Source organism: Netta rufina (assembly GCF_964035555.1).
Source record: "Netta rufina genome assembly, chromosome: 1".
In the NCBI taxonomy this organism is placed as follows: domain Eukaryota; kingdom Metazoa; phylum Chordata; class Aves; order Anseriformes; family Anatidae; genus Netta; species Netta rufina.
Genome location: NC_140123.1, coordinates 153,771,921 through 153,798,203, shown reverse-complemented (window position 1 = coordinate 153,798,203; position 26,283 = coordinate 153,771,921). Strand labels below are relative to the sequence as shown.

At 43.2% G+C, this 26,283-nt stretch overlaps 1 protein-coding gene across 3 annotated transcripts in view; it reads left to right on the top strand.

The window, feature by feature from the left end:
• MRTFA (myocardin related transcription factor A) overlaps positions 1–26,283 on the top strand; it is a 73,884-nt gene that overhangs the window by 13,558 nt on the left and 34,043 nt on the right. Inside the window, exon 1 of one of the 3 annotated variants that reach the window (XM_084298348.1) lies at positions 14,037–14,556. The exons of 1 other annotated variant lie outside the window; for it this stretch is intronic. In XM_084298348.1, the coding sequence (XP_084154474.1) occupies positions 14,430–14,556 (127 nt within the window). In that variant the 5' untranslated portion in view covers positions 14,037–14,429. Of the gene's footprint in view, positions 1–14,036; positions 14,557–26,283 lie in introns of those variants that run through there. One more of the 3 variants, XM_084298349.1, reaches the window with a different exon arrangement.

Here is a 26,283-nt window from a genome sequence, read left to right as displayed (position 1 = left end):
AGGGAGGAGTGCCCCTTTCAGCTCTTTGAGGCATGACAAATGCAGAGCTGCAGTTTCTGTGGCTGGCTTTTTCTTTTTCCTATTGCAAATGAAGTATAAATTCAGTGCTGGCTCTTGATATTCGTAATGGAAATGTCTTATTTATGCACTTAACTGACTTCTAACTTCGTGTCTTTTTCAAGCACTTGTTGGATTTTTTTTCTTACTATTTTTAGTTACTATTAAAAGATTTTTTTTAATTTTTTTAATCGTAACTTTCCCCATATTTTTTTTTTTTTTGCATTTCATTTTGTTTGAATAGCAGACCTTAAAATATTATTCTCTTCCTGGTTGTCCCCTAGGTTTGGAATTGCAAGATTTCAGTGTGCTCTTGAATCAAAGCAATGGGGATTTGGGTTTTGGATGGAGGGTGGGGGTGAGGGGAGAGCATGACTGGCTCGCTAGTTTGCATCATCACCACTTCGAAAATAGAACTTTTGATTTTGGTTTGGAATCCGTGGTATTTGGAAATGTAACCTTTTGTATCTAGGTAGCAAGTTCCTGGGGATTGTAAAGAGTTCCCTGGTTGCTGGTAAGGTTCCCCGAGATGTGTATATTCTGAGTAGCGATAAAGTGACGCTTCGCTGGCTTTGAACCAGAATCCTGCATGTGATCCAAAGACTGAACAGAGTTATGTGAGCTTCATCGTCATCCTGCAGAGGGAATTCTTTCCGAAGCAGCAAATGGGACGTTGTTGAAGTCAGCTTTAAATATGGAAATTTTTCTGCCGGAGCTACTAAGTGCATAAAGGTCTGAGCTGGCTCTTAACACGCAGCGAGGAGTGCACAACTGTGAGCTGCAACGTTGCGAAGTTATTCCATTCATGAAAGATTTGAACATAACCTTTTGCTGCCTTTTATCCCTGTGATTAACTGTTGAGTAATCAAACCATGGTTATTGTGTTAATCAAACCAGGGTTAAAGGATGGAACTAACTAAATATATAAAGCACGCTTTTCATTTTTATTTTTTAATAAAAAAGATAATGTAGAAGACTACTCCTCAGAATCATTTAACTGAGCAGTACCTATTTCTACTGACAACTTTAAGTTTAAACAAGAACCTGCTGGAAGTCCTGTAAAACCTGGAGCTTGCATTTATTGAATTGTTAAATTACCGATTAAAAAATGTTTGTTTTTTTTTTTTTTTTCCTCCAGCTGGTTTGAAGATGCTCTCTGTTCGTTTGTATTATGCAGTGAGTGTTGCACTACAGGTTGAGACAGAGGGAGGGGAAAAAAAAACATCAAGGCATATATTTGACTTTATCCCTTCTATGAACGCACACATGCTCTATTTGTCCAAAAACAGTGAAGATGTGCTAGACACAAAACAAATATCCACTGCCTTGCTTTGATTCCTAACCCTTCTTATGGCTCCATTTTAATTTCAAAATAATTAGCTGACAAGAAACAACTTCAAGGGGTCTGTGTGTATGTGTGCACCACTTTCCAGCTTATATACTTGGTTATGGTCGGCTTACAAATTTTTTGTACCATTCACCAATTGATATTAAAAACGAAATGAAAGTTTGAAGTGTAAAATGTAACTTTAAGCAGAGTATTTCTTGTTGAGAAATTAGTGCATTATGTATTACGGGCTACGTTTAATTGCCATTACTGTAATCTGTAAGCTACCCTTTCATTTACATGATGAATATAAATGAACCTTCCGTGTGCTGTGCTCCATCTCTAAGCTGATAACGCCGATGGCACCGTACACGCCTTGCCTGGAGGAGTGCAGCGTGGACACATCCGCTCTGTCTGCTGCTGACCTGTGGCTCCTCGCTGCTATCCACTGCTCACATGTAAGAGCTGACTAATATTTAACAAAGCACTTAGGTTTCTATTCCTGCTTGGTGGCAGGAATTCAGATCAGGGTTTAGATCAGGATTGTTTTCTTTCTTGTAATGGTAGGATTCCTGTCCAGTCTGTGCTTTGCTCATAGGACGTAAAAAGCAAATATTTTTTTAAGTTTCGATATGAAGCAGCCTCTAAAGTATGCCCAGAGCTGTATAGATCAGTCGTAGAGATTACATGGAGCTGTTAAGGTTTTGGGAATGTCTCTGGTTTTGTCTGAGGTCATGTGGCATCTGACACAAATTCTTAATATTTTTAACCCTTTGCACTCTGCTTTTTACCAATCTCAGATAATTCCTAGAGCATCATAAACAAAACAAAAACAAAAAAACCCAAGCCTAATGAGCAACAACAACAACAACAAACCAACCAAACAACAACAAAAGCCCTGGGTTACCTACAATTTAATGTCACATGGGGATGCCCCATGTTGCTGTGCTGGTGCACCTCAATTTGGACTTAGAGCACCCTCTGCTGTTCTGACCTTCGGGCTCTTCCAAGAAGCGTCTGACACTTGTTTCTGATTCTCTTTTCACTTGGAGAAACCTCAACTGGTCATCTTGTGATGGTCTAAGCATGTTTTCATTTGTGACTTAGCAAACACGAGCTATGCCGGATGGAAGTGAAACTAAAGTCTTTATCTTAATGGGGGAAATATTTCTTCCCCTTCCTTCCCCCCCCCCCGACTAATTTAATTACATTGGCACAGCTCCCTTCTGTGCATAACTGCAGTGTGTTTCAAGAATGTTGTTGAATTTACCAGTGGTGTGTGCGTTTTTTTTTTAAGTAGGTGGAGTCATAAAGAAGCAGAATTAACCTTTAGGGTCACAGGGCTCCATCCCTTGCTGTTGCAAGTACCAAGGTCCTCTCCTGTCCTTCACAGTTTTACCAAACACCATTTTAAAATGCATTGGATTTCTCCCTTGCCAGCAACTCACACTGAAAAGCTGACCTAGAATTGCCCTTTGGTTAAAAATATTCTAACTTGCAATATTAAATGAAAATGTATTTTAGTGTCTTTTAGTTGAAACAGCTTTTTTGTACTTAAACTGGTGCAAACCTTAATGCAGACTGAATGTTTTATGGGAAGAAGCTGTACCCACTTTACAATATCCTTAAGTAGGCAAGTGCTAAGGTAGTGTCTCTTATTGTGACCTGATGAATACTATTTTCTATCTTTCTGTCCCAATGCTTAATTTAAATCAGATTCTCCAAATAATGTTAATGGCACTTAGTAGGCATTATGCACAGGATGGGAATCCCAACAGGTTAGGAACCTATTTAATTATCCTGTGCGAGAAGTAGGTTGACAAATTGTATTTATGGTTCTTTGTAGCCTCTGCCATTTTCTCTGCCCTGGTTGTTTTTTCTCAGAAATGAGTGTATTCCAAACAAAGAAGCTGCAGCTTCCAGGGAAGCACATGCTGACTAAATCAGTCTGTAATGAGAAGTGGTCTTGATGATTTTGTTTTCTTTTTCCTTTTCCTGTTGGAGATACTCTACAGCTGGTTTTCCTTGTGTTTTTTCTTTCAACGTTCGAGATCTGGATTTTGCATTCATGAATGTCAACTAAAATAAATGATGCACCATTGAAAAGAGAGTAGTTTTGATTTGTTTGAGTTATCTCACACTCAACTACCCCCAGCTGAAAATGGAAACCCCCAAACTTTTGGTTAAGCTGTTCAGAAAGTATCTTGTACTTGACTTATTACAAAACACACCTAAGGCTCAGAGCCTTCAAAATTATTTCACTACAAGCTGAAATCAACAGAAACCCCTTTGCCATGTGCCTTCGCTGACCCCATATTACCTCAAACTAAGTAAGAATAAGATCCCGATTAGTCGGCTCCTTATGGAGAAACCTCTACTGCTAATCTTATCTTGAAAATCCAGAGACCAACATGTGAACATGCCTGGAGCAGCGTAGCACATGAGATGCGGTCTCTGGCAGGAACATTGCAGCCCATTTAAAGGTCAAAGCATCTTTAAGTTTAACCTAGAAATGTCCTGGCAACCTGATGGGACCAGAGAAGAACAGCAATGTCAGACCGAAATTCAGCGTTCTGCAGAAGCTGAAAGGTTTTTTTGTTTTGTTTTGTTTTTTTTTAAATTTTGATTTCTCTATCTATTAAATGTTCCACATGCAAAATCTCTCCCTCTTGTTTTGTTTTCTTCCCCTTTGTTCTGGGCTTTTGCATTATGGTGGCAGAATCAGCGACCGCCTATAATAGACTGCTCCACTCCTCCCAGTTTTCCTCGGAGAGAGGCACTCGCTGTTTGCCGTGGTTGTTGATTTAGTGCCTGGGAAGAAGGAGGCTTTTTGGACCACTTCCTCGTCGCTCTCTCGCTAAGGGAGCCTGCGTCATTGAGAAATGTTTAACCTTCTGGCCCTGAGGCAGGGCTGGAAACTTTGCTGACAAAATCTAGAAGCTAAAAGCAGATCTTGAAAATGTTATTTATGTGAACTGCTCTTTTACTTTGATTTAATTAGGACAGGAGATTGCAGAGCTTGTTTTAGGGTTTGAAGGAGATAATAATTAGCAGAGTGAGCGGGAGGGAAAAAATGAGTTCTTTAATGAAGAATGGTGAGCAACTGGTTTAGGGGAGGAGGGGAGAGGAGGTGGGGGAGAAGTGTGGGAGGGCTGTGTGGGGGAAAGGTTGTCCTAAGATCCTAATTCTGATAAATGCTTAAGACTCTGCTAATTTGGGTAAGGAAGCTGGCTGTGCATAATTTGATTCATACAACACGACATTTTCGTGTGGAAGCACGGCCTGGAAAACAAGAAAATTGAAGAATAGGAATTTTTAGACTTTACCTTAAAGCGTGAGCTGGTTGCGGAGAGCAGGGGGCCTAAATTGCGGTGGGAGCTCAGGTTTCCAGAGGTTTGATCTACCAAGAGGTACTGCCTCTCCCTGTAAACTTGGGTATGACTACTGTATGTCTGATTTTCCCAGACTGTCTGCTTTTTTCCCCCCCCCCCCCATCTGGACCATGAGGGTTCTTTTAACACCGAATTTCCGGATGTCTGGCTGCCCCGCTGGAGCTACACCCAAGCAACCGAGAGGGCAGAAGACATTCAGAAATCCCACATGTTTCTGCAGCATACTTCTAATACTTACAATATATACTTGTAATAAATCTGACATCTCTTGAAAGAGCTGTGCTTTTGCAAATTGCGTATATAATATGCTTGTAGTACAAGGAGTAATCCTGGCTTGTCCCCAGAGTGTTGGATTTATTGTATGTGCTCTGGCAAGCTACACAGCACATGCCTGCATGTTCGTCTGCAGAGTATTCAAGTCCGAAATGTGGCAGCGCTGTGTCTAGGGCTTCAGCCTCTCTCTGGTGAAGAGGTTGAAACTAAAATGCAAAAGCTTGACTCGGGGGTGAAATTAGAGGAAGCAGTTTGAACTGCCCCAGTGATTTGTGGTGACCAATGGAAGGGGCAGGAAGAGGCCCAACTTTTCTTCACTCTTCTGTTTTTCATCCCCAGCAGCTCAGTGCTTAGCTCCAGCTAGCTCGGATGCAGATTTTGCAAGCCGTCTAATCCATCGTTGAAAACAAATCCATCCAAAAAAAAAAAGTTTTCTGCTGGCTCAGTGAACTTTCTTACGAGACCCAGAGCCATCAAAAAGAAGGAATGATGAGAAGTGAAGCAAGATGCTGGATTATTTCATCTGGCTTGTGTAACATCACTCAGACCGTGTGTACTGAATGGTGAAGCTGAATAAGGTAGAAGAGAAGGAGTTTCAAGCAATGCAGTCAGCAGTAGGATAAGAAAACTGCTGAAAAGTGGATCATGGGACCAGTAAAGAGTTGCAGTGGCCGGGCACTAAGTCTAGCAGAGATCAGACAGCAAGGAAGAATAAGCATGATAAGGTGATAGACATAAATAATTAGGAAATCATTAAATTAGAAGTGGGTAGTTTTGTGGTCTGTAGATATCGCTGGAGAATATTAAAAATATGCACATTTCCCTGCTTACTGGGTTTGTCATGGTAGAATTTTTTTTGTATTTCCTCTGAGGGCGTTAGGTGGCTGACTGGGTGAGCAAACTGCTGGGTCAGTCACAGGGTGGCTGAGGTGGGAAGGGACCTGGAGGCCCCCTGCTCCAGCAGGGCCACCCAGAGCAGGCTGCCCAGGGCCACGTCCAGGTGGCTTTTGGAGATCCCCAAGGATGCAGTCCGCACAGCCCCTCCGAATTGGGAAGTTCAACAGGACTGGGCCTAGTACTGACCCCTGGGGAACTCTGCTCAGTACTGGCCTCCAGCTAGGCTTGTGCCACTGACATCTACCCTTTTTTGATCCACCTCACTGCCTGCCCATCCTTCGTCAGCTTCTCTGGGAGGATCTCATGGCAGAGAGCATTAAAAGCCTTTCTTCACTGAGGCAGGGGAGACAACATCCGCCGCGCTCTGCTCGTCTGCCGCGTCTGGCGCTCCACATGGTAGCTGAAGCTTAAAGACAGCTTTGCCCAACTGATGTCTTGCTCAGGCAGAAATATTTTCTGATAGGAGAGAGTTTAGAGTTTATAGTCAGTTCTGGCCTTAGCATGATGTGGTAGCCAAAAGGAAGCATATGGCTGTGTCTATCCTGTGAAAATAATTTTTGCTCTAAAGAGTTTGTTTGTAAGTGACTTCTGCTCAGCCAGCTGTTAGATGCATTGGGAGCAAGCATCCGACTCCTGTCAGATCATAAGAACTGGCAAGCACATAAAAACACAGCTTTTTCAGTTGCCTGCTTGTCTATTCAGTTATATCATCAACTCATTTGCTTTTATTCAGGCCTGGTGTAACAGCTCCTGTCTTGTATCTGCATTGGTAAAATAGATTTGGCAGCCAAAGGAGGATGCTGGGGTTTCTAATTCCAGCTCTGACCCACAGACTGTGCTACATGTAAATCTCTCTACCTGTTTTAACCCAATTTATCAAGTCAAAGAGTGTTTTAATATAATTGGATTGCCTGAACTCCATAAATAGGCGGTTCTGGCTGATGAATTCTGGTAACTTGTACCGAAGTGACGAATTCCTAACTGAGTGCCAGACAGTTGAGGAAAGAGGGCGACTGAAAAGGCTTCTGTGCGTTTCATTCCAGGTGAGCTCATACATTTAGGAAGAAGGAAACAAAACAGAAAGCAGAGGCCAAATAGGAACGTAATGTTCCAAGCACAGCTACCTGCACAGTTTTAAGCATTTAGGCTACGTGCCTTTAAGGGCTTTTAAGCCAGTTCTGGATTAAAACTTGTAAAACTTGGCAGGTTTTGCTGGGGCAACAGAAGAAGATGCACCCTGCCAGTTCCTTGCCTTTTCCCTTTGCTTTCATGGCTGGGATCCAAAACTCTTGGATCTGACATCAGGTTTGTTTTAAAAGCAGTGATGCTACTTGCAGAAGAGGCCTGTGCCTCTGCTTCCCCCCACTCCTTCCTTTCAACATACATCAAATCAACTGTGCTGTATTTTACTGTACTTTCCCTACTGCTCTCACAGCTTTTCTATCTCAGGCTTGTGCCAGTGATGTTAGTATCATCGACATATACAAATGTAGTCTCACATACGTGAAAACGTCTTTGTGGCAAAGATGCAGAGCATCAAGCATGCAAGCTCAGCTTAGGATGTAACACCACAACAGTATGCTTTGTGGCAGTTCCCTCTACATGTGAACTTAGGCTCTGCTACCAAGCTGTAGAAGCAATATGGCTCGCCCTTGCTTTCACTGAAGGGAGCTCTTTCTTGTCTTTATGGTCTGTGGGAAATTGCTGTTTCTTACAGGCTGATATTTGGGGAGTTTGGGTTCTTTTTAATGGGATTTCTCGTTAGGTAAGCAGTACTATTCAGCTACTAAGCAGGTAAAAATTACCCCAAATCTATGAAATTATTCTGCCTCCAATAAGCCTCACAGTAGCTATTTTTTACTGTGGGGTGAGGTGAGCATCCAGGACAGTGGAAAAGAGGACCACTGCTTTCAGTAGCCACTGAGCTGGCTTAGCAGTATCACAAAGCTTTCTCTCTTACTTTCCCTCATCCCGGTCTCCACAACTATCACCATTACAAAGCACTTAAACCATTTTTAAAGAAAAAGTTAGCAGTATGTGTGGGTGGAATCTAAAATCATTAACTTTGGCTAATAACATCCAATATGAATGGGATGGCATGTTGGCTTTGTAGAACTGTACCTCCATTAATGCGTAGTTGTTTCAGGTTTGTGCATTCTTCTGCAACAATAAAGGGTAAATACACATTTTAATAAAAAACAAGATTCTGGGACTGCAATCTGATGTGTGTGGAGAAGTTTTCTGGGCAAAAGTCACAGTCCTGTAGCAGGAGTTTGCCTGGTACCCATTCTACTATTATAAACTGAGAAGCAAGGGAAGGGTTTGCTCTCCTTTCACGAGTAGTGTGAGGACATCAGGCACAGCCCGGCTCTTTCCTCTCTTGCTTAGGAAGCTAAAAAACAGGCTGCATTTTCCAGGCGTTTGCAGGTAGCCCCTTTGTGCAGCAGAGGGGTTTGATAGGAAGAAATCTTTTATTGCCAGAAGCTGAAAGGGTGTGGGAGGGAGAAATATGGGCTATCTGCTGCTTAACAGACACGGGAATCAGTGACATAACTTCTCAGGCTCCTAGACATGCCTTAACACGAGGGGAAGGGTATCTTTCTCCTGTCCCTTCCCAGTTCTTCCCTCCTAAAAAGAAATTGTGTTTTAAGACGAATTCAAAGACCTTGCTTCCTTTTCCCCTCTTTTCTTTTCAGCACCCCCTTGGTCTGGCAGCTAGAACTTCCATTTTTTCTGCTCTCTAGAGCAAAACCAAATGCTTTGTTTATTTTATTTTATTTATTATTATTTTTGTTTTATTTATTTCATCCCTTCTTCACTAGGGTGCCCATGGGTGCATTAGCAGAACCAACCATAGGTGGGAAACCTGATGAGAACTATTTTAACTTGGTCAAATCCTGGGTCTCTGGCTTAAAACCTTTGACTTTTTCATTATAGGGTAACTCGCTCGTAGAGAAGAGCAGGGAACTGATGTTCTTTCTTCCTCCAGTCCAAATTAATGACGTTAGAGCAAGGTGAGCAATACCTGAAGTAGAGGAGTACCTGGGCTTTCCTCTGCAGTTCCAGTGGCAGCAGCTCTATGTTAAGCTCCTCCACTGGAGCTCCGCTCCCCACATTTGAGACCCCGTACTTGTTGTGAGAGCTCTCACTGTCGAGTTTGTTGGCTTACCAAAGGTAATTTGAGCTAATCTTTCGAACTTTGCACTGGAACAGGGTGAGAGCATCACACAGCCAGCTCTGGGGTCTCTGTGACAGGGGGTGGTGGCGGTGTAACGTGAAGAAGGGCCGGTAACTTTACCCTATAATGAGGTATCCCACTGTGCTTGCATCTAACCAGAGTTTATCAACCCAAACGGTAAAAATAACAAATAAAACGTGTTTGGATATGTGGTTTTAATTTACTTGCTTGTCTTTGTTGGGCTCATGTGCACAGGGGCTTGCAGTTGGTTGGAAGCTAGCTATGAAACTCCTTTCTCTTAACCCCCCACTTTCTACCTTTCCTCTTCTCTGAAGTTTTCTGTCGCAGATCCTCCCACTACGTTAGCAGAGAAATTCACCTGCTAGTTGCGTTTCTTCTCTTAAATAGAAATCTCTACATTGGCAACACAGTTCTGTCCTAAAGGAGTTTATGTGCAGCTTTCTGGAGGACAGGATTAACAGAAGAGTTTCCACTGTTTTTCAAATGAAAATAAAACTCAAAAAAAAAAAAAAGTGTAGCACTTCCATTTAGTAATATTAGGAGAATGTGCCGCATAATGTTTTTGTTTCGATAGGATCTAGAGTACAGTAGACTTCTTGACTGTTTCCTCCTCTTTATCATCCCCAGGTTTCCTAGGCGCAGCAGGTCTGGGAGGGAGCGGGGAGGAGGTGAGGCAGATAAGTGAACCAACATCTCTGCATCCCCTCCTCTCCCTCCTTCCCCTTTTTTCTGCCCTTTTACCAGTTTTGCCACGGGCTCTTTGAAGACGGCCTTTGGTCAAAAACGCTGCGAGCTCTTGGTTTCGGGGGGAGAGGTGGAAAAAAAGCCAAGGCTTTGGACTCCCCCTTCTGCCTCCTCCTCCCTCAGGTCTGCACGGCGCTGGGTGACTCGGTGCTGGGGGGGGACAGGCAGTGCTGCTGTATCCACACCGCCCTCAGCGTCGTTGCCTCGCTGGCTGGAAGCTGCTTATCTGCCGAGTTAATCTGCAGATAAGGCGCTGCGTTAATGCACTGCATTCCTGGGACCAAACTGCCCCTCCTCGCTCCCGGGGTTTGCAGATGGGGATTACGGGCTTCGTGTGCGTGTTTTCAGGGAAAGGCAAGCTGATGGCTTGGATGAAGCCCAAGGAATGGGGTGGGTGGCAGAGTTTATATATGTGCTGGGGGTTGATTTGGCTCGAGCCGCTGTGTAAAGTTCACTTTGGCAGCCGAAAGATGCAGAGAGAAGCACTTTCAGAATTAGAGACAGTGAGGTAATGAGAAAGTGACATAGGAAAGGAAGTGTGGGGGGGGGAGAGGAGGGCTCAAAATGCGAGTTGACATCATCTGATAGGTTTTCCAGCCTGTGCAGCAGCTATTTTTACGCTTCCAACTCACGGTATTTAGAGCTCAATGACAGCCAACTCGCCAGAGGTGGGGGTGCTGGTATATCCCAGCGTGGGCTGGGGGGCCGGGGAGCCACTCGGGAGCTGAGGCAAACATCCAGCTTCCCAGGCACGTCTGCTCCTCTTGCCTTGCCTTACACCTGCACGGTGCTGGTTTGCCTTCGGCTCCTGCTTAAGGCGGGGAGTGCCACCTGACTGTCCCCAGCTAGTTGAAAAGATCGGAGTGTGGGGACTTCGGGCTCTTCCTGAGAGCCGGAGGAGCCAGCATGTGCAGTGAGGCCAGGCTGGTGTTTCCACCTCTTCCTGAAGGTCACTGGAGGTGGGAGGCGGGATTGTGGGAATGTCCAAAGCCAGCTCGCATTAAATAAATGGGATCCGTAGCAGAGGAGGTGTAGGCGACACAAGTGTCAGTGTGAAGTCTGTATTGACTGGGAAGAATAAAATCAGTGGAGTCATAAGACAGCAAAGCTTTACAGTGGTGTAGATGCAGCATCGTGTTATTTTTCTGGCTTTTGTCTGCTTGCTAGAAATATCAGAGCCGGATCTGCAAATATATTGGGCTCACTCTTTTTTTTCTAAGGGTTCATCTGGCTTAGACCTTGACTGAGATCTTCTCACGTTGCCTGAGCGAGCACCTATTGCAGCTGCTTGCCGGTTTTTAGCAGTACATTGTTTGGGTTTCATCCCTAAATTGTGTGCATGCAGATCCTTGCAGGCACTGTGTCTTCTGGGAAGAGGGCAGGGGACCTGCATTGCGCTGCAGGGAGGAATGGAGGTGAAAGGATTAAAAAATGCACATTTGAAGCGGGAGCTGTCAGCAAATTTTCTGTCTGCTCATTAATTTTAATTTAAAGAGTACGCTAATTTTGGGGGGGATAAAGCTAATGAGTCAGTTTCATGTGACAGCTGAAGTGATCCAAAGTCTAATGCGTGTCAAGTCTCCTGGTTCCTCTCTCCCTTCCCAGCTCTGCTCACCAGCCACCAGCCCAGGTGCCACATACTGTAAGGCTGCCCCGTCGGTGGAACTGAGTCATTAGGGTACCAGGTGAATGTCACAACTGGTTTAAGGAGGCCGAGAGGAGTGCAGGAAAATGGATTTTAAAGGCCAAATATCCCGGGCAGGGTTAGAATTTAAGTGGAGGGCGCTTCACTCTTTGGCACTTCTATTGCAGCACAAAATAGGGCTTTGAAAAAGCTGCTGCTTATCTCCTGTCTTGGCTTTTGAGGGTAGAGAAATGACGAGAAAGTTAGTGAATGTGTCCAAAACAGTGAGTAAGTAAAGATAACTGACATTCAAAGAAGAGTAGTGCATGCTATGCCCACGTGCTGTGCCCACTCGCAAGCCGTTTGTGCACCTGATGTTACGTTTTATTTCCTTGCGAGGGTACAAATAGCAATGCAGCATCTTGAGGGAGAATACAACCCACGGTCTGTATCTCATTTCACACTTGAAAGTCAGAGGATGCAAGGCTCAGTAGATGTCTCCAGGACTGGTTATGAAAATTGAGTTTGATGCTTTCCAAGCGAGAAAGCCGGGGAGACGAGAAATCAGTGAACACTGGACGTGTGTTGGAGTGGGTTGGTGCCACTTCTCCGGAGCAGCTAGGCAGCTGAAGCATGCTGGATGCCTTACTTCTGCTGTGACAGACCTTCCCACCCTCCCTCTGGCCCATCCTTCTCTGGTTTGGATAATTCCTCCTTCCTTCAGACCACTAAGGAACGCTGTAGGACAAATTTGACGCCGTAGGACACAATTACAGAGTATGTTGCTCAAGGAAGACAAGATTTACCTGGCTGCCGTTCAGCCAGTCAGGTGGTTGTCTTTCCAAGCTATTTTCCGTGTAGGAAGAAAGAAAGGTAAGTCGGCATCCGCATCTGCAGCCCTGCAAAAAGACATTGGGGGGATCAAATCTTCATCAAGATGGAGCTGTCAGTGACAGCAGCGGAGGGTTGGTGAAGTCACCAGAGTGCCCAAGCTGGCAATATGGTAGATTTCACGTACCATTAGCTGCCTGGGGCCTCCATTCTTCCAGTTCTCAAAGTTTGCTTCATCAGAGCTCGGGCGATGCCTTAGGGCTGTTAGGGCACCGCCTGGGTGGCTGTGACTCGGCTGGAGGGAGCAGCAGCTCCCACTGGCCAGGCTTTGCACGCCGTACTGCTGGGACTGAGGCCCCGTTTGGCAAGGCAATAGCAAATCTTTGACCTCTGTGGCTGAATCTTTTCGTTTCCCCCCTCCAAACGGTGCGTTATCAGAAAGAGCAGGACTCAGTCTGGCAGGTTTTGAGTATGGGTTCTTGTCTGAGTGAAGGTTGAACTTTTCCAAGCAAGAAGAGCACTGCTGCAGGAGCTCAGAAATATCTTCTGCAATCTAGGATCATGTCTTAATAAACATGTAAAATTCAGTATATTAATTTCTAGTTTGTAGCTTAAAAAGGTGTTAGATTGCTTGTTTGCTCTGGTGCTGCTAATGGCAGAGTTAAAGTTGTTTTCCAGATTTGGTTGAGCATCACTTGTTTCAAGATTTCAGCTTCATTATTAAAGAGATTTTTTTTTTCTTGTTGCTGTCACTCCAGCCTCACTCCGCAAAATTTTGGTCTCGATTTGAAGGGAGGCAGAACTTGAAATGTAGACTGTTTTGGTGGGGTTTGGAGTATTCACCTTCTTGTTTTTGTAATGTCCATGTGGCTATCTTGCTTCAGGCTTGTAGGATGACAACAGTTACAATTATTATTTTTTTTCTGGGAAGATGCTGAAATACTTTTCACACGTGTGTCGTCATTGGACAAATTTTTTCTTTTCTTTTTTCTTCCTTTTTGCTCAGACTTCCTTGTACCTTTTATGATGCATGCTTTGTGAGATCAGGAAACAGCAAAGCCACCGGCTGTCCTGGTGTGAGCACCTCCAGGCTGTCGGTAGGATGGAGCGTGCTCTTCCCTGGCCACTTCCAATTCCAGCACCGTGCTGCTGGTTCCTATATACAGAGACTGACGACCCGGTGACATCCAGCCATGATGTGCATTAAATAAGCTCCTGGTGAGACAGCCGCCTCCAAACGAGCACAGATTGTGACATTTTGGTGCTCGCAGGAGTATTATTGACTTGGGACTGCTGAGTGTCTCCAGCTAGGTGTTTCTGCTGGGTGAAGAGAAAGGGTTTAGGGGAAGAGGAGGTGGCTCTGTGTGCTTGTACAGCAGCAGCCTGCTGCTGCCTGTGTGTAGTCTCACACCAGTGCATGTAAGATCTGTTTCCACACTGACCAGTTCAGCTTTCTCCACAGCCAAAATTCAATTTCTGATGGTTTAAATGGGAAAAAAAATGAAAGAAAAGGCTGCTGCTCGCGGAGTGGTGGCGTGCTCCTTGCTTTGTGCGCGGCGCGCTTCCAGCGGGGAGGTGCAGAGAGGGGAGCGCTGCATCACATGGCAGTGCCTGTCTGGCAGGTGGCTGCAGGGTGAGGAGAGGAACCAACTGCTCACTATTTTGGGTGAATGAGGTTGCCTGTCACTGCCAGTGGCTCCGAGAAGAAGTCCACGCATCTGTTGATAAGCACTGCCCTGCACACTGGGATCCCGAATGCTTCCAGCCGCTTGCAGAAGCAGCGAAGCGTCTGTCCGAGTTTTGAGGTAGTAGGAGGAAAAGCTTTGCCAAGAGGCTTGCTGATTTTAATCTTTAGATGCTGGCTGTCAGGATCTGTCAGTGCCTTGCGTACCTCTGGGTTCCTGTTGAAGCACAGCCTTGGAATCGAGCAGGAAACTGAGTTTTTTTCCGGTTGGTGCAGTGACAGAAACCCGGTAGAGAGGGATCGTGGTTGGGTCTCTCGTGAGGATTAAGCACCCCTTCTGCTAGCCTGGAACGCCTCCCGTGTTGCAGACTCGGCCTTCAGGTCCAGGGATTTCCTCTAATATGTTGGATAAAGCCAAGACACTCCAGCCTGCCTATGTCGGGATTGTGCCGCTTGCAGAGACTGTGGCAAAGCAAGGGAAGAGCTGTTCGAGCCCGTACCAGGATTCATACCACAGCTTGCGAGAAGGTCAGCAGGCTCTGCTTTCTTTCTTCCTTTTAGGCACTGTGTAATTGGTTTGTGGGGGTGTGTTGTTGTTTGTTTTTTTTTTTTTTTTCCCCTTGCATATTGAATCTGCCTGCTTTTGCTTTTTCTGTCCAACCCGGGCAGTTGTCCAGATTTCGGGTTTCCCACTGGCTCCTCTGACCCGTTGTTCCTGAGGGCGCTCGTAAGCATGTCACAGGACGAGGTCAGAGCCCCGTGTGTAGGGACTTGCAGGGGGACACTTTCCCTGGGACAATTTCACTTGTGTTTGGGAACTTGGGGAGTTCAAATTTCTCCTTCTCCTCTACATCTGTAAGGATCTTGTAAGCCGTGCTTTAAGGCCGATTTATTAAAGGTGCAAAGGCTTATTTTGGAGGGGCAGCTCTGTCCTGAAGGGGATAGAGTATCGTGTTTTGAGTTTCATTGTGTTCCTGTGCAGAGTGTGGAAGGAGTGGGGTGTGTATATCTGGATAAGATCTTTTTTCAGTTAATGGTGTTTCCCTGCAAATACATGGGATTTCTTACAGGGATTTGTCATTTCTGCAAAATTATGCAGACAGAGGTCAAGTTTCAGGGAGTTTCTTCTATGACAAGAAAAGTTTCTTCTATGAGAAGAAAAGACAATATGAAGGGGTTGCTTGCAAGAATGAATTTGAAGAAGAGCTGAAGAAGATGAGTACAGACAGTGACTCATTCACAGTGAGCAGCATAATAGATAGCAACAAGCAGGAAAAAATTACAGGATAGAATAGCAGAACATAACAAAATGCCAGTGACAAACAAACACAAGGTATATTTGATCAGAAATAGTGGATTCACCTAAATGCAAGTGAAGTTTTAGTAAGGCCTTGCAGGAGTGACCAAAGGTCTTGAGCACAGTGGCCTCAGAAGTAAGGTGAAGGCTGGTTTTAAAGAGTGAGTAACGTGATCTGAGGGGAGAGGAAAATAACTTCCAGTGACATTTTGGACAGAAAAGTAAAGAGTGGTCTGAGTTGAGTACTGAAAGCTGGATAGAGTAAGGCCGTGTTTGTTATCAAAAGATAGCCAGTGTGTGGAAGATGATTTTAGCAGTTGAATTTAGAGGATTTTTCTCTCGTGCAGCTTTTGATCTGCTGAGGTTGCCAAAGAAAACTGTTAAAGTTCTGTCCCCTGCTGTCATTCCCCATACCAAGCCCCGTTATCAGATACCAAGAGTGAGCTTTTTATTAGATTTTTAAAATATTACTATTTTCGTTGCTTGTTTTCCTTGGAATACTCTTCGTCAAGCAAGTGTGGAAAAGGAAAAGAGAACTGAAGCCATAGCTCTGCAATTAAAATTTGGGACTCAGTCATAAATCCACTGGTGTCAGCAGTATTCCCACATTACTTTGTCGTCTCTGGGGGCAAAGAACTGCAGCACATCAATCTTTGGAGGAAGAAAGAAAACAAAACAAAAAGCCCGAACTTGCAGCTGACTTGTTATTTGCAAGGCGTTCATGAGGCTTATGGAAGGTGAGCACTCTGCTTTTGGATGTGCCAGGGTATGCCTTTCATACAGGCACTAAATAGCACAAGCTCTACAGTGGCATCGCTTGTAGAATGAGGAAAATGCAATTCTGTAGTACTTTCATCAACAGAAAAATAGGTGCTGCCATCTCTGGTGGAACCGAATTAAGGCCATTCAGTTCTTGTATATCTCTAAATAAACATAATAAATAAATATACTTAAATATAAATGATTGAAAAAACTGTGTTAGCTCTGCAGGGTTTAGCACCATTCATCAGCCTGCTCCATGTCTAGTTCCTGATGTTCTAATACCAGATGCAATGGGGAAGGCTACTTGCTACCAGCTACCAAACAGGAAGGGTAGGAAAGAGAAGTGGATGCTGCCAGTTTCTTTCATGTCAGAAGAGAAAAAAAAACACAACACCTTAGCTTCACTGGTGCTCCATTCAAGTCTCTGCATTCTCAGGACTCCTGCTGTATTTATGCTGTAGCATTCACTGGATTTTGCAGAGCCAAATCTTAGAGGCAGTGGAGGAGCAGATGCACTCGTGTGTACCCTTGCAAGAGCAATGGAAGTCAGGATTTAGTACTGAGCTAAATGAAACTGTAAGGACTGTTGTACCTCATTTATGGCAAAAAATGGGACAGCCTACTTTTCGTATCATGACGGAATTCATCCACTTCTCTTCCTCACTTTTTTCCACGCACAGGTGATGGGTGCCAGTCTGCTTTCTCCTATTAGTAAAGCCAGGCAAATAAAGAGGGGTCTGCATTATGCTGGCAATGTTCACTCCTGTTTGCTTCATGAATCTTATGAGAAGTGGCTGTCTGGAATAGCCGTCATCTTGTTTTCTTGCCTCTGGAAAACATGGTGCCCTACATTTGATTTAATGTGTTTTGTTTTGTTTTTTAAGTGGGGCTTGACATAATGAAATACGGGAACTGCTGAGCCTTTCCACACACAAATTCATTTGACCTGGGGAAGTCAAAGGGCGTATGCGTGTTTTTTTCAAAGTATGTGTTGGGGGCAGTTATTTGTAAAATTCCTAGAATTCAGAAATCCATAAACATGTTTTCTATCAAAGAGTGCCTTGGGATGATTTAGTTTTCAAATACCAGAGCTCAGTTTGCAGTTCCTAGCCCACTTAACACAACAGTATGGTAACCTCTAACGAAAGATAGGAAGAAGGAATTGCAAGCTCTGGAAAATTTCAGAAAAGTACCCAAAAGCTGATGAACATTCATGAGTCTGGCTTAGAAGTAAATACTTCCAAAAGTAAATTCCAACCTCACCACCTCTGTGCAAAGTCGCTAGTCTTGAACTCAGCTCTTTATTTATTTATTTTTTTTTGGTCAAGTCCTTGCTTCAAAAATGTTCAATGTGACTCGGAGGCTGCCAGTGAAATTCACCTGTCTTTTTCCAAGATTTGTGTCTCAGGGCCCAGACACGAACAAGTTACTGCATGCCATCTGATCTGTGGTAACTGTGTGCACATTCTTGGTCCACAGCAAATGTGAGGTAATTTGAGTTAGCTTAGCCTTTGATTAAACTATTAATATCTGTTCAGTACTTTGAAGAGATCAGGAGTCATGCAAGTGCTTGTTAATGCATAGCTGTCTTCACGAGCGATCTAGGCCTCATTGTCATAACGCCTCCTGCAACCTGAAGGTGAAGCAGCTCGGTGGCCTGTGCCTCCCCCAGCAGAGGGCAGAAGAAGGTGCCCATGTGGACCTGGAAGCTCTGGACACCAAGGAGATCCCCAGCAAGAGGATCTGCATCTGAGGCACGTCACCGAAATGCAGGATGTCATTTATCTGTAGAGGTTGATGGGTGTCTTCCTGCTTCAGAATGGACCTGAAGCTGCTGTGGGAGATGGCAGAGTGGTGCAAAGAACAGCAGAAACTGGGCACAAAACCTCACCGAAGCATCTCTGAATTATGGCTTGATGTACCCCAAAATCCAGAATGATGTGCGCAAAGAGTGCTGTGGCACAGAAAGGCATAGAAATGTGTTGACTGTATGAAGGGCTTTCCTTGTTGCAAAGCCAGAGACACAGCTGGCATACGTAGTTAGACTCTGTAGCCTCGTGCTGCAACTAATTCTGCAAATGTGTGGCACACTGATTGTCACTGCATTTAAAAGGTAGGAGGTGCAGTGAAGATAAGATAATGAGATAGTAAGGTGAAGTGGCTTGAAGTTGATAGTAAACAAGCAATTTATTTATTTTTTTTCTTAATTCCCAGCGTGCCTCATTTGATTGTGAAGGCTGGAGGTGTTTCAGGGTGTATGTGAACTTTATGACAGCAGTACCTAGTGTGGGAAGCTTTGGGAAAGGGTTAACACCGAATGGCCAGTGCTTTCAGAAGTCAGTCCTTATCAGTGGAAGGGGCTCGTAGCATTACCCATGAAGCTGAAATCACGTATTTTTTTAGTCCTGCTGCTCTAATGTGTTTTTAGTTTTTATGGATATGACATGTTTTCCCTTCTTGCAGTTTACTGAACTATTCCTGTCAGTGTAATGATCCCCAGCTGTTGCTTTAGCCCTGGCTATTTTCATGCTGGGAATGGGAGGAGGAGGAGAGGGGCAGAGGCTAGCTTGTTTACCGCACTGTAATCTAATTCATTTTTCAGAAAAAGGTCTTCTATAATGCTTTCTTTAGCCCAAAATAATGCTAAAAGGAAGGAGTTGTGGTCTCGGATTTACCAGAGCAAGGAGATATAAGGATTCAACACATGCAGAAATAAAATGAATAGAAAGTGGGTGTGGTGCAATGAGTGCAGCTGTTAATAGCATTTATGCGGACAATGCTTTGAACTAGTAACGATACCAAGTAAAATTTGCAGTAAGTACTTTGCTGCCCTATCAGCTGAATTTTCTTTGCAGTTGAACTGAGAGCTTCGTGTTCATCAGCTGTGGTACTGGGGTATTGATATTCCCAGCAACTGGGAAACATTTTAATAAAGATTGGAAAAAGCAGGCATGATTTTGTAATTATTGCTTATTTGATAATTATTTGTTGCTTATTTTGTAAAGAAAAGATCTGTATTTACACTTTCAAACAGCAAATAATTGATGCTTAGACTTCCTCGTAGCTCTTGGAAAGCAGATGCTTTTCTGAAAACAAAATTGTGACGATGCTTAAGCTCAGCTTGCTTGTTTTGCATCCAGAAACAACTTCTGGAGTTAACATGCTTGTTCCAAGGTCTTGCCAGACAGATGTCACTGTGGCTCTCCTTCCCAAACAAGATAAGGGTCACTCACAGTCACTCACGCTTTTCAGATTCGCATCAGGCTGCCTGTGTAAATCTAATTGTGGTCCTTCTGTCACTTATGAGATCTGTCACTAGTCACCTCAGATTTTTCGGCATTCTGTCACACCTGTAAGTCATTGATCAATTACTTAAGGAATATCTATAACACAAATAAGCGCCTGCTTTGGTGCTTTGATCTTTCCTTTCGTGCTCCAACTCCCATCTATCCAGACTTTTCTGAGCATTGAATTACTGATCTTGTCACCTGCTGCATCAATAAATTTTGATTCAAAATGTTAAAGCAACATATTTCTTGGCAAGGACCTCTGCAGCCTACAGTAGAAAATGGGATATGGCCCCTGACATAGCTTAGGTTTATCAAACAAAAAGATGCAGTGAGCTTGTATGGGGCAAATTCTGTCTTTTTCTTGCAGGAGGCCTCTCAGTGGATGCGTAATCTGCTAAATGGCATAACATGAAGCAGAGCTTATGGCTTTCTTTCTCTAACTTGTGCTAGTGGAGGTGTATGCAGTGTTTTTTGCCCTAGTGGTATGTAAAATTTACTTACGTGCAACATCTCTTCCAATTTAAGAGCAAACCTGCAGTAACTGAAGTACCTTGCAATACAGGGATTATGAGTAAGAGCTGCAAAATGTTGTTTGCCGATCAGTGCATTCAGGGTTTTTCCCTGTGTTCAGTGAGATGAGTCTGTAGAAGACCTGGAAGAAGGCTTATAGTTTATATGGTATAATAAGTGTTCTTCTAAGGAAACACAGATTTGAATTTGCTAGTCTGCAGTTCTTCATCTGAAGTTAGACTAAGTCTGATGAAGCTAGCAAGGAACGTGTAAGAAAGGTGATAATAAGAGGATGTACTACTTTGGGACATGGATTTCTTCCAGAATTGATGGTGAAAATTGGCAAAATCCAAGCTTTCTGGACAATGTCATCTAAATACAGCCTTTCCAAAGTAAGCAGCCATAAAGAAAATCTTTTGTGAAAAAAACAGCTATTTGAAAGTTTACAAAAGAATTGTCCATACTGATTATATATATATGTCCATACTCTGTGGTAAAGGCAAGGTATGTTGTGGCCATACCTACAGTGAGGTCTCCATCCCCAAAGGCAGCCGAAGCTTGTGGTGTCTGAGGCCTGTTGCCATTTTGAGGGGATTTCCCCAAACTTCTCTGCTCTGTCACCCTACCGGCTGACACACCAAACATCTTTTTGGTAATCTTCTTCACCGAAACACTTTTCAGGGCACAAACATTTGTGGCACAGCTGAAAGGTGTGGGGAACTAACAGGTGCCCTTTGGCTGACTAAAGGAGGAGACCCGCTTGCACCTTTCTCTGTGTGGAGTTTTCCCAGCTTCATGCTGGTAACTATTTCCCTAGTATTAAATGTATATGGAATACAGCTGTGGGTTTTTTGTTGTTATTTATTTTTGGCGGGTTTACTTGTCTATTTTTTGTAGTAATTGTGTGAGGTAGTGGCTATGTGCTTTGGTTGCTTGCAAGTTTCTCAGCAGCATGAGAAGTGTGAAGGCCACATGTGCTCCCTTCACATCATTTGGTCAGTGCTGCGAGCGGCTTGCAGCCCAACCGGCCTGTCTCACTTGTGGGCTTCTCAATCTTATTTTGGAGTTCCTGTCAAAATGCTCTTTGTGAGGCTTTTTTTGATGTTTTATTCTTCACTTTTACTTTCCAAAGCTGTCCCACCTCTGTCTGTATGGTGCACACATGGGGATGTCCTTCCAAGCCTGCATGCAGCTCCCCTCCTTTCCCATGCTCAGATCTCAAACTGCCCCTTTTCAGAAGTGGAAGTTGACATTTTGGAAGCAGTTCCTAAGCTAGCAGTACCTTTGTGCCTCACTGAGCGACTGCTTTACTGCTGCTAATAATAGTTGTCACATTGACTGTAGGCAGCTCAGAACAAGGATCATGTCTTCGGGACTGACGTGTGACCATAAAACTAACTACAGTGGTTTGCGAGCACTGTCACCACGGAGCTATCTCCGCTCCTCTTTGCTGCAGGGAGCAATAGAAAGGAAACGTGTCCGCCCTTCACTAGCTTTTGTTCATTATATCAGCAAAAACCCATGTTTATTAACAGTTCTTCCAGCGTGTGTGTTGAGTGTGGGAGAACCCGCTGCCGCCGGCAGTCTCCTCTGTGCCCTTCAGTAGAGCAGTGAGCCAGCAGCAACATTTTAAACATTTGCAGAATTTGTCCACCAGCCTGAAGTCAGTGGTCAGGCAGGCCAGTTTTGACTGCTGGGCTCTTGTAGTTAGCTGGTTGACCTGTTGCACAGAATTATATTAGTTAGGTTTTTATAGCTATGATGGCACTGAAGAAGCACGTTAAACCTTGCAGGCTGATTTGTGTTTAAGGCTGTTGATCTTCCTTACGAAAAAAAATACAAAGTGTCCTGCAGATCTCTATTCTAGACATTTGTAAGAAAGGGAATATTCAAAGAGAAGGGAAATAAAAAATAGTAGACATGTATGATCACTGTTGAGCTTGATGGAATTTGATGTGCATTTTGTGTGTAATGTGAATTACACACACATATATATATAAATATATATATAATTATATATGAGTAAATGCAGTATGTGATGTGTGTGTTGGGCAAACCCACCTTTGTCCTGTGGAATAACTGTCAGCACAACCACACAAATCTGAAGGAAGGAGAGAGGTGCTCAAACCAGCTAATTTAAAATTATATGGGCCCGTTTTCTGAGTTCTCTATATAACCAGTTAATTACTTCTTCCAAATAAATGTTGTTTTTGTATTTGAATCTGCATACTTCTAAGTCCTTTTTTTCTACGGCTTGTGAAAACACATTTGTTCCAATTTGCATTTGCCTTCAATAAACTAAACTTCTTTAGGTGGTTAAGAATCTGAGACAGTCTCGGAAATACAGAATTATTCCACGTTTATGTGGAAAACCAGATAACACAGCTCATATGTCGAGGGATCCCAGCTGTTTGGGCAGAAATTCTGTGGTATCTTGCCCATTAGATGATTTCTGTGAAGGAAGCTCTGAACTTCTATCTGTAGAGGGTGCCCTGTGGTAGGGGGAAGGCTGAATCATCCGGCCGATACAGTCTCTGAGAAATGTTTGGGGAAGTTCTGGGCCTTGATCTGAGAGGCTGTTGGTACACTGGGGCTCTGTGCTGTAGCAGGAATTGCAGTATGGGAGGTGAGCTGTAAAGGAAATATATTAGATTGTGGCTCTTACTGCTGAAAGAGGCATGGAAAGCTTTTTCTCATCAATTTTAGTATTATAAACGTGTCTAATCATTTGTGTTTTATGAACATGTCTTGACATTCTCTCAAGACTTGGGACTTTTTTAGTTTAACAGGAACACACAAACATGCATTATCACTTAAACTAAGAGTTTTGAATAATCTGAAAAAAATGTTAGGCTTCTGATACGTGTCTCTTTCATCTTCTGTATAATTTTTCAGAAAAAAAAACCTCAAGCAACTCTGATGTCTCAGCTTTAAGGAAAATAACAAGGTTGGAGCGCTTTCTTCTTCTCAGCAGAGATACCTCTATCTTTACAAGAAAAAAATGCAAAGGTCACAAACATGTTTTCCCTTGTGCAGCTTGCCTTTTGTTCTGTCACATTAGTAGACAGCTGTAGATCTGATGGTTGGGATGTTATCTGCCCATTCCTTCTTTTCCCTTCATTTGTCCTCATCTGCCACATCACCTTAAGTTATCTTGGAGAATCTCTGTCTAGGGTCTTCTTTGCAAGGTGGTTTAGGGCAATGTTAGTTCCTCCTTGTTTGTTGTTTCACGGAAACGTATAAATTAGTATAGACTGTGACTCAAGTTTACAGGGGAGTTGGGAAATTCTCTGTGAAGTCAGTTTTTTCCCCGCAAGGCTTCTCTTCCAGCTACATATAGCAACAATGGATATATGGATGGCATCAACAAGCACTGATTACAGCTAATATTTACTGTCTCATGATACTGGTGTGTCAATTTTAGGTAGACCTTTCCACCTAGGTATTTTGTTACAGGTCATCTTGTTGGATCACGCATGGTAGCCAGATTCCATAGAAGTGGATGTGTGCCTAACTATTCACATGCTTGGTTTTCACCTAACCAGTAGTTCTGGGACTAAAGGATTTTATACGATTCAGTACCTTGCACAGGAAGAAAACCAACTTTTCCAGTTGTTATGCTCATTGCACACTTTCATGTGTTGCATATCTTACTAAAAATACTGGGTTAATTTATTGAAGTCCCATTTTAACAGCTTGTAAGTGCTGAAATGGACTATTAGGTGTGGGCTGTTAAGAGTGGGCTTCTATGCATTAGGTAGAAAGATGTACGTACTGACAGTAATACATTTATCTGATTCAAAATTTTAGTATTAAAGAAAACAAAGCTTGCATCTCATTAAAAAGTAGCGATGATTAAAATTGCATTAAACCCCCTACATTTTATGTTTAATGGAAATGGCAGGAGTTTAAACAAATTGTGAAGGAAGAATGTAAAGGCAAATGCTGTAAAATGCACAGCAACTGCTAGCATTCATTTTAAACCAACATAATAACAACTGTGCAAAATTCAGCATAACTTTTGGATCGCAGTAATAATCAAGTTTTGCATCTATTTGGAGTCATATATTTGAGCAGTACCCTTGAAATAAACACGTACAATTGTATGCAAAGTTGAAGACTGAGATTGTAAACTTCTGGGACTGCGGACTGGTTCTTCCTTTTGTACCTGTACATTTTACCACCCTACAACCCCAATGCTGTCTTGGAGCCTTTGAGAAGCACCAAACAAGAGTAATTATTCTGTTCCATCTTGAGGTTAGATCATGTTATGTTGTTACACTTTGACCACGCTACTGTTTTTGCCTGTTTTGTAATGTTATGTGGTTGCAATACTGAAATTGCAGTAAATGGTGGCTTTGCCTTCTAGATACATTTTAATAAAAACATTACTTTGATTTCCACATTGTGTCAAATTTGATATTGAAGCCTCAGAAATGACCTGATGAGGTAGCTTTTTTTCTGTGTTCAACAGCATGAGGATGAAAATAGATCCTTGTGCTTTTGGCTGTGTATTTGCTTCTGATTCCATATTCTTCTGAGACCAGTTTCTTCTGCAGGTTTTAGATTCTGCTAAATTAGCTGTATCAAAGAATCCGCATTTGTCTGTCCCCAGTGAAAGAGCTACTTAATGTCTCGTAACATGCACTCACTAAAAGATAATACATGCAAGTATTCCATCATCCTTTGAAAACATTCTTACAAATGATTCCAATTTCATATTTCTCTTCGAACAGCAACTTCCCAACAAAAGCTTTCAAAGGGAGCATTGCCTTGTAGCTGTATTCTGTTTCTAGCAGTCCGATCCAGTCCTGTGGGACACGGTCACACAGACGATGCATCTAGTCCATTAGCAGGCATGTGGGAGCTGGATGTCATGTTAATGATTTTATATTACCCAAGAGCACTTTGAGCTCTAAAAAAATGCAGAAACTTTGAAGAGTATGGTTTTATCAAGAAACCAGCCCTTCTTGTCCTGAGTGTGAGTCAGTTAATTTTCTCTCTTCCTCCTCTTTGTGTTTTATATGCCCAGTCGAAATGGCAAACTCGCCCTTTTCTATACTTTTCAGCTGCTTTAAAAAGATTCTGGGCATTTGAAAGCTGAAGGCTTCTGGGAGCGCTGGATGAAAAAAAAAAGTAGTGTTACATGACCCACATTACATCCCTAGATTATTACTAGCACAGCTACTGTGAAATATTTTGAAAGTTGTGGCTTTAGAGGTGAAAGATCTGTTCCATTTTTTTAAGAATTGTATTCTTGTTCCCATTTGTGACAACTTTTCGTGCTCTCAAGAAGATAAGAAAGAAAAGGTGGTTGTGAAAAAGTTTCAAGTTCTCTGTGCTAGATCTGCCTTTGATGCCGCTGTATGGCTTTCTTGGTTAAACCTCCTCAAATATCGTCCCTGTTGGACAAGCAGAGCAGGGTAAGGAGTTCATCAGTGTTCATAAATATTCGCCAAAATTACACGAGACACCTGCCCATCTAAGCATATTACAGCAGGATGTGCTGATTTCTACAGTGCTGCTAAAAAATCCACTTGAATCGTTCATGTGATTTGCAGTAAGGAACTGCTCCCGATCCTGGTTTTGTTTCCTGTTCAGGATTTGCTTCACAGACCTCCCCTTTGGCTTCAGGGAGATGGATCTCAATCCTGCTTCTTACAAAGAGGAGACCACAGCATGGGTATCAATAAATGGCTTTTGCCTCTAGTGGGAAAAGTTCTTGTGACAGTTGGAGAGACTAAACCAAATTCTCTTCTTCATCCTCCCAGAGCTCATTTTCTCCGTGGTATGGTTGCTAAGGAAGAGATGAGGAAACTGCTTGCATTTTAATAGCAGCTGTTGTTGCTACAGTAGAGAAAAGAGGTAGTGGAATGTGAGATAGCCTCAAATAGTAAAGAAATAAACTTCTGCTTAACTGTCCCTTTGCTCAGGCTCACTCCAAGCTATTCTTTAAAATGCATTCAAATGAATGTGACCACGTGGATGCTATTCCCAACAAGAGTGGCTGCTTGCAAATTGGGAGGATCAGCTGTGCACTCTGCTGCTTCTCCTTCACCCCACAGAGGGACGTGAATTTTTGGCATCCCCTTGCCTGGATAGCAAACTGCCATATAATCCCTGCAGTTTGGGTGTCATTTACAGTCTGCTTCACTTAAATGCTTCTCTGTTAACTGCACAGTCTGCTTAAATGCAAAGCCAGCGTGTGTTCCCCATCAGCAGTTAGTGGATTAAAATGCTGTTAGGCTCAGAAAATTGCCTTTAAAAAAGGCCCCCAAAGTTGGCTTTTCTTTGTTGGTAATTACCATTCTAGCAAATTCTGTGTGATGGGGTGGGTGTTGTCGACCGTGCAAGAGGCAGCTCTGAAAAAAAATTAAATTGTCAGCCTCAGCAATG